This window comes from Carlito syrichta, unplaced genomic scaffold (genome assembly GCF_000164805.1).
Source record: "Carlito syrichta isolate Samal-C Ts95f unplaced genomic scaffold, Tarsius_syrichta-2.0.1 Scaffold92604, whole genome shotgun sequence".
NCBI classification, from domain to species: domain Eukaryota; kingdom Metazoa; phylum Chordata; class Mammalia; order Primates; family Tarsiidae; genus Carlito; species Carlito syrichta.
This window is the reverse complement of record NW_007036700.1, coordinates 462,466-471,363: the sequence shown is the minus strand read 5'-3', so window position 1 is coordinate 471,363 and position 8,898 is coordinate 462,466. Positions and strand designations below refer to the sequence as shown.

General features: G+C 37.7%; 1 protein-coding gene across 1 annotated transcript in view; it reads right to left on the bottom strand.

Moving 5' to 3' along the window:
• Positions 1-1,523: 1,523 nt before the first annotated feature.
• Positions 1,524-8,898, bottom strand: part of LOC103262695 (HLA class II histocompatibility antigen, DP alpha 1 chain-like) — a 16,494-nt gene continuing 9,119 nt past the window's right edge. Inside the window, exons 3-6 of the mRNA XM_008060344.2 lie at positions 6,151-6,396; positions 5,527-5,808; positions 5,133-5,283; positions 1,524-1,841 (exon numbers count right to left, since the gene is read on the bottom strand). Coding sequence (XP_008058535.1) covers positions 1,838-1,841; positions 5,133-5,283; positions 5,527-5,808; positions 6,151-6,396 — 683 coding nt within the window. The 3' untranslated portion in view covers positions 1,524-1,837. The remainder of the gene's footprint in view (positions 1,842-5,132; positions 5,284-5,526; positions 5,809-6,150; positions 6,397-8,898) is intronic.

Below are 8,898 nucleotides of genomic sequence, written 5' to 3'. Positions count from 1 at the left end.
AATGACTCAGTGTATGATCTAGCATGTGAAATGTTCTATGTGTATTTGAAAACAATGTGTATTCTGCTGCTGTTGAGTGGAGTATTCTATAGATATCAATTAGATCACATTTTTGGTTAATAATGTTATCTAAATCTTCCATATTTTTATTGGTTTTTGCACATAATTGCTTTACTGTTTATTCAGAGAATGGGGCTGAAATATTAAAATATAACTAAATTGGTCTATTTCTTTTATTTTTATCATTTTTTGCGAAGCTCTAGGTATATACATGTTTAGGATTGTTATATGCTCTTGATTAATTGATTCTTTTGTCATTATGAATTATCCCTCTTTATCCTTGGTAATATTCAATATTCATCTTTAACTTAATACATTCTACCTTCATATAGTAATACGCCATTTCACATATATAAGAAACTTACAACACCATACTTCTGTTTTCCCTTTCTGTTCTTTGTGCTGTTGTTGTCATACATTTTACTTCTAGATATGTTATGAACCTCAAAATACAATTTTTATTTCAAACAATTTTTTAATAAATTAAAAAATAAAAACAACTAGAAATCAAGTTTTAATATTTATCTGAGTATTTACCATTTCATGCTCTTTTCATTTTAACATCTAGAGGACATTCGCAAAGAAACAAGACTGGGTGTGATGGCTCACGCCTGTAATCCCCACACTTTGGGAGGCAGAGGATTGCTGAACCCAGAGGTTTGAGACCAGCCTGGGAAACTTGATGAGACCTCATTTCTACAGCAAATTTTTTTTTTTTAATTAACCAAGCATGGTGGTACATGCCTGTGGTTCCAGCTACTTAGAAGGCTGAAGCATAAGAATCACCTTAGCCCAGCAGGTTGAGGCTGCAGTTAACTATGAGTATGCCAGTGCATTCCAGCTTGGGCAACAGAATGAGACTCCAACTCAAAAACAGAAAAAAAAGAAGAAAAAAAAACTTTGTTCAAATAAGACACTTTTCTTTCTTTAGAAGAGCACTGTTCTTCTAAATCTTTTCACTGAAATCTGTGTTAATTATAATTTAAGCTCTCACACATGTAGTAACTGCCTATAGCAGGTATGAGTTGAAATGAATTAGGACAACTTATTTTCTTTCTTGGCTCTTAGTTTATCATGTGACAGGCACTTCATGAGAAATCGCTATAGTTACAATCTAGCCCTGGGAAGGAACTTCAAGGGTTGTGAATGGAACCCAGATTTGCTTGAAATCTTGATCCAGACAGACCAAATCTCATCCCCTAGAGATCCCAAGCAGTCTTAAACAATATCAAACTAAAGCTTCATCCAAGTAAAATTTTACCCTGCATACGTTTTCCTCACAAGAACTCAGGGCTGAATCAACATTCTCAGACCCTCCCATCCAGGTGTGGTCAGAACTTTCAGTAACTACATCCACAACACAGTTTGAAAACACAGCTTTAAAAAATTAGTCATATGTGACCTGGTTCTAGACTTTTAGCAAGAAGAACTCAGAGTCTTCCAGCTCTGAAATACTGAAGAATTTATTGGTTTCAGGGTAATCTCAGAAAGAGGGTAGGGAAGAGTTTTTCAAAGGAGATCAGAGAATGAGAAGACCAGTAAAGGGATAATCTCCATACCAGTGCTACAAAAATATCAACATTTATTTATAACTTTCTATTTGTTGAGAACTTGACTAAGGACTGAGCACTTTAAGATCACAAATAAGGACAGAATTTAAAGGGTCAGCAATTAAGTCAGCCATAGCAGAGAGCATGTGAATTCAGACGGGAAGCCAAAACTGGAGTGCAGCTAGAATTCAGATCTCTCCCAAGTCTTCTTCTTTTCCAGAATGTTGTCACCTGTGACAAGATACACATAGTTACTTCCATTCTTGGATTCAAAATTCTAAACTCAGGCCCATCTTCCCCCACTTCCTTTATACCCGATCCCCCCATTTCTCTGTCCTATACAGGTTCCAGGGAGAGGATGGTCATTCCTGTCATGCTCTGGTCCTCCAGGTGAACAGCAGTTAGGAAACAGGGAGTATTCTAAAGTAATTGAATTTCACCCCCAAACCCCAGCTGATTTTGGGAGCGTCCCACATGCTTCAAGTCTCCAAATTATGCTGAGAAGGGAAAGGGTCACTTTATGGAGACCAGAGAATAAATTTAATTCTGCAGTAATGGCAATGAAGAAAGGATGCTCACATTGTGCAAAACGCTCTTTGAAGGAATTCCAAAACCTAGGTATATTTTCTCAAATGACCTCAGTTGAACATCTGACACTAATCAGTACTTCCTCCTTCCTGACATTATTTCCTTCCTTGGCTTATGTGATATTCTCCTAGTTCTTCTGCCTCCTTGCTTCTTCTCCATTTTCTTTAAATACCTCTCTTTTGATATTTTTAAAATCATGTATTTTTGCATTAATTTTGATTTTTAAGTTGTTTCATTAAAATGTGGCTTATTTTTATTACTGAGTTCTTTGGGTACCCCTCTAAATTTTGCACATAAGACAAGTACATCCTTCACCTCACCCTAGTCCCAATCCTGTTTTCCATATTTCCTCTTAACATCTGACATTTTCCACTCACTTCATTCTGTTATTAATAATTATAAATTATCATAGACAATAATTATAAATGTGTTTGAATGAAGAAAAAGAAAAAAAAGGAAGAATGTGCCCTACTAGATAGTAACACATACTTCAATGTCACAGTAATCATAAGACTAGGATACTGGTACAAAGAGAGAAAATAGAAAAATGGAACAATATAGAGCTCAGACACAGACTTGTCTATAACATGAATTTTCAATATAACAAAGGGGACCCACAAACTTACAGATAAAAGATGAATCACCACCATATGGGGAAAAATAAAGCTTGATCCACATCAAACACAAAAGTAGATCCCAGAAGAATTAAAGAAGTAAATGTGAAATTTAAAACTATAGGAAACATTTTAAAGTATCTTTGAGACCTCAGTACGAAGAAGATTTCTTTTTTAAAAAATCTCATTAGCAATATATAAAATATTGATGAATTTGATTATAAAATACTAAAGATTTCTGTTTAATTAAGGAAACCAGGGAAGAAGCTGCAAGAGGTCTGATTTGGAGAAATCATTTGCAATGCCTAAAATGATAAGGGACAAGAAGACTATACAAGGATCCTGCAAACCAATAAAAAAAAGATAGGAGCCCACAATACAAAGCTGGACAAAGAATGTGAACCAGCAATTTACCGAAAAGGAACCCCAAAGTGGCTGACCAACATAGAAGATAATCTCAATTATAAGTAATTAAAGAAGTGCAAAATAAAGTAGCATATGTATTCCTTTATGCACATGAAATTGACAAAAGCTAGAAAACTGGATAACGTTCAGTGCTGATGTGAATTTAGTTGTAGAAAATTTCAGGTATTGCCGAGGGAAATATAGATTAACACAGTCATTCAGGTGAGCAGATGGATAATATTTAATCAAATTAAGAAGCTGCATCCCCAGTGACCCTGCAACCCCATTTTAGGGTGCATACATTGCAGAGATGCAAGTCCATATGCATATTCAGGTCCACATGAGAATATAAGCATGGCTTGCAATAGTGGAGAACCAGAAATAGTACAGGTATCTTAGTGGGAATATAGATAAGTGGATTGATTTAGTTTGGATATTTGTCCCCTTTCAATCTCATGTCAAAAAATTGATGCCACAGTGTTGGAGATGGGGCCTGGTGGGAGGCATTTGGGTCACAGGGGAAGATCCCTCATGAATGACTTGGTGCCCTCCTTGGGGTAATGAGTGAGTTCTCATTCTATTAGTGTACTCAAGATCTGGTTGTTAAAGAGTCTGACACCTCCTCCTCACTCTTTTGCATCCTCTCTTGCCATGAAACACATTGACTTCCCTTGCCTTCCACCACAAGTAAAAGCTTCCTGCGGCCTTACCAAATACCAAGCAGATGCTGGCACCATGCTTCCTATACAGATGATGGTGCCATACTTTTTATACAGCCTGTAGAACCGAATGAAATAAACCTCTTTTCTTTATAAATTACCCAGCCTCAGGTATTCCTTTATAGCAAAACAAAAAGACTAACACATGAATGTATGGAGTAGAATATTATAGAAGAGCTGGAAGCAACAATCTATATGTACAAAATTAGACCTATAATATAATGTCATTTTGTTAATTAAAAAATACACGTACACAAGGAAAATACTACATGTTATACGGATTATTGCAAACAAAAGAAAACTCATCAAATCTACTAGAACATTTACTTATGGGGTAGGGGTAAGAGATGAGATATGAGAGTAAAGCCTGGGAATAGAAGGGAACAAATAAGAGAGAGAACTTGGAGGTATCGATGATGACCTTATACATGAACTGAGTAGTATTATTAACTTATCCCTTTGTACCTGAGGTCCAGCGAGGATAATAATAATAATGATGATGAAGTAAATGTGATCATCACCATGGAAGAGAATTACAAAACATACAAATATATAACACATAGTAAGTGTGATGGTAAGTAGAAAACTATGGAATCCCAGAAGGGGCATTTTTATGTGAGCTTTTCCATTCTGTAAGTCCAAGTAAAGACAGCAAATAGTCTACAGACAACTGAAACATTGAGGTGCAATTATATATAGAAATATGGATCTGGATTCAGTATTAGACTATAAGCTCTTGTAGAGTCTGAGGTCGGTCTTTTTTTTTTTTTAATAAAACAGGGTGTATAGGACAGTGGTTAAGCAGTTTTGAATCCAGACTTCCTGGATTGGAAAGCTAGCTCCACTGCTTCCTAGCTGTGTGACCTTGATCAAGTTGCTTAATGTCTCTGTGTATGTAAGAAGATGTGTAAGATTACCTCTCATGTAAAATGGTGCAGTACCTACCTCACAGAGTATTTATGGGGATAAATGAGTTAATAAATGTAAATACTCAGAATAGTGGCTGAGCATATTAAGTACTCAGTAAATTATCAGTACCGTTTTGTTATGCAGCCCGATGCTTTTAAGTCATTAAGAGATCAATGTACACTTATCAAATTGAATTTTTACTTTTTTCCTTATATAGTACAAATCCAAGGCTTCCTCCTTTTTTCCTCTAACTATATCCTAAGATCCACACCTCCACAATAACTCACAGGGGCCCCTGGGCTCTGGGGTCACGACCAGAATGCAGAGCCTTTATGATGAGGATGGTGCCAGCGATGATGCCCACCAGGCCCAGCAGCAGGCCCAGGGCACAGAGCACAGTCTCCATCGTCTCAGGCATATCAATACGCTCCTGGGCCTCTGAGGAAGGAATAAAGATGAAGTCAGAAAGTGCAGTGAGGGTGTGGGCTGGCCTGGGATGGGCATGGCAATTGAAGGGTATGGACAAGTTGATGGCAAATTAGGACAAGGAGAGGTTTGGACCGGGCAAGTGGGGAAGGCTAGTATAGAGGGCGCTCCTGGTCCTGGGAGTAGAGGAGAGGATGCCAGGAGATAAAAAGAGGAAAAGGGACTGCATTAAGAAGAGGAAAAGGGACTGCATACCCCAGTGCCCAAGGAATGGCTCGTCCAGGCCCCAGTGTTCCACTTTGCAGTCATAGACATCGTCAGTCAAGGGCATGAAGGTCAAGTAGTGGAACTTGTGGAAGCTGTAATCTGTTCTAGGCAGGAAGATGGTCTCAGAGACACCTTCAGTGACCGGCTGCCCATTGCGCAGCCACGTGACATTGAGCACCGGCGGGAAGAACTTGTCAATGTGGCAGATGAGGGTGTTGGGTTGGCCCAGCTCCACAGGCTCCTTGGGAAACACGGTCACCTCAGGGGGCTCTGGGAGGAAACAGGACCTGATGAGTTCCCTGATCTGGATTGAATCACAGAGGTTCCACCTTTGGATGTCATCTACTTCAGGCCTAGACTTTAGGGTACCTCTGGGTCCCCGAATCAGAGCCAGGAGTGTCAGTCCACTGGCCAGTCTCACTCAGCTCAGCCTTTCTCACACGTGAGAAGGGTTGATGCCACCCCCCAGCTGTACTGCAATAAGCCCGTGTCCGCTCAGGGGAAGAGGATCCCTCAACAGTGGGCATCTGGATCTTCCATTCTGGGTGTGGCACAAGGGCCCTCCCATGCCTTCCCACTTGACTAGAGAGGAAGAAGCAAAAAAGGCAGTACCGCTGGTGGCCTGGGTATGGTTGGAACGCTGGATCAGGATATTCAAGTTGGTGTTCGCTATAGCGATGTTAGCCAGCCCGCCCTGAGCCTCAAAGGAAAAGGCTCGGCCAAACTCCTCCAGATGCCAGACCGTCTCCTTCTTGTCCAGATCCACGTAGAACATCTCATCTTCATCAAACTCAAACATAAACTCCCCTGATGGCCTAAATGTCTGTGCAAATATGGCATAAGTTGACACATGGTCCGCTGCATAAAGAAAGAGAAAAATGTGATAAAGTGAAATTATGAATATGTAAGTGGTAGAGGCCAGAGAATGAATAAAGATTCATGACTATAAAAAGGCAGAAGGAAAGAGGCCAAAGGAAGGACATATAGGGGAAGAGGAGTAACACCAAAAAAAGAGATAACATAGAGCAGATGAGCAGTTATAAAAGGAAAAAAGGAAGGAACAAAATGAGATGGGATTTGCTGAGAAGTCAAGCTGCTTCCTGGCCTTAGAAAGTCTGGACATCCTGAACCTACATAAATAGTAATAATAACAATGACAAGTCACCTTTTTTGTCACTTACTATGTGCATGGCACTATTCTAAACACTTTATATATTTCTCTCATTTAATGGTTACAATAACCCTACAAAGCATATACATAATGCACTATTTTATAGATAAGACAAAGCAGAGAGGTTAAGTAACTTGCATAAGGTCACACAGCTATTGTGTGTATTGCAGAGAGATTTTTCTCTCCCCATAAGTTCTCAAGTTCTTCTAGAACCACAAATATAAAATTGTTTTTAATGACATGGGTTGTGGGTATGGAAATTTTATTTTTCTTATTACAGAAAAGGGAGAAAAAAACAGAAAACTGAGGAGAAGAAAATGTCCTTCAAATTTTCTGCTCTCTATAGTCTTTAAGTTTCTGTTTTAGTTTATGAATATGAAACTGCAGGCTGTATATCCTTGTTCACAATATTTTTTACGTTAGTCATAGTGTATTCAAAAATATAGTACAATTATTTTGGCTTTTATTCCAAACTTTCTTTTTAATATATGTTTTTATTTTTGTCTTAAATGAAACTACAAATTTTTGCTGAGTTTTAAATACCTGTGGAATTAATTTTGTTTCTTAGTTTTGATTAGTTTGTAAGAAGTAGCAAAAACAAGAGGTAAAAGAAATTGTCATTATTAAAGTGATGATATATGAGAGTTTCTGGGTTTAGAATGTTAGATTAATAAGAGGGAAAAGGGACTTCAGGTTATCTGGTCCAACCTCCTGACTCATGGCTTTCCCTGTGAGTTTGTGGCTCTGACATGTGCTTGGTTTCTACTTATGGTGAGAAGGATAATGTTTTTTCACAAGGATACTTAGCATCCTCCTCAGGTGAAAAGAATCATCTTCAGAAAAGGGAGTAAAATAAAGAGAAACAAAATCTAATAAAAATTACTGAGAACTCAAACTCTTAATAGATTAATGTAATTTGTACTTTTATTGATTTTTAAAAAACATTTTCACAAATTCTAGGATCTAAAGATCAGCCAAATATGAGACTAATTATTTTCCTTCAAATATCATATTCATTCAGACAAAAATGTATTAAATCCTACTATACATCAAGCACTGTTAATGATAAATATTAAAATACGAATAAGACATAGTTCCTGTCCTTCAAATGCTTACAATTCACTTAAGGAGACAGACAAGTAACAAGACAACAGTAAACACAGTCTAATAAATGTACAAATATTATTATGCATAAGATGCTATCAAATAAGGCACTGAGGAAGGCTTTGAGGAACAGATGGCTTGAATTTAGGTAGTCTAAAAACAAGAGAAAAGCCATTTCTCACACATAGGGACTAATGTTCAAAAGTATAGGCCTAACACTGCATATAACATATTTGGAGAACTTCCGACACTTTAGTATGACTGGAACTAGTTTCAGATGTGGAACAGCAGCAGAAAATAAGAACTCAACAGGCAGAAGCTAGATCATGACAGACCTAACATGCAAAGCTCAGAAGTAGTAATGCTATCCTGAAACTCACAAGAATCACTGATGGATTCTAAGCAGGAGAGTGACAGCAGATTTGCAATTTAGGAAGATCACTATGGCAGCAGTGTGCAGCATGAATGGAGAAGCTAGTTGAAGAGGCAAGACCAATAGTGCTTGAACAATGAGAGAGAGAGAAAATGGGCACAGTAGCAAAAGGTAGGGAGGAGAGGGATGAATTTAATTGACATTGGAGAGATTAAACCTTTCAGGAATTGGTGAGTGATGTGGGCAGTAAGGGAGGTGGAAAACTGCCAGTTAATTTTCTTATTTCTAGACTGGTCAATGTAATCATCTTTTTTTGGTCACTTTTAAAAATTATTTTTAATAGACAAACAATAATTGTATGTATTTATCATGTACAACATGTTGTTTTGAAATACTTATACACTGTGGAATGCCTAAATTGAGCTAATTAGCATATGTGTCATCTCACAAACTTTTTTGTTGTAAATATACTTAAAATCTATGCTCTTAGTAATTTTCAAAAACACATTACATTGTTATCAACTACAATCACTATGTTGTACAATAGATTTCTTGAACTTATTCCTTTCATCTAAATGAAATTTTGTATTCTTTGAGCACCATCTTCCCAACCCAATACAATCATCTTGATTTTATTAACTTAAAAAGTAATAAAGAGCCGGGCTCGGTGGCTCAGCCTGTAATCCCGTGCCTTGGGAGGCTGAGGTGAGTG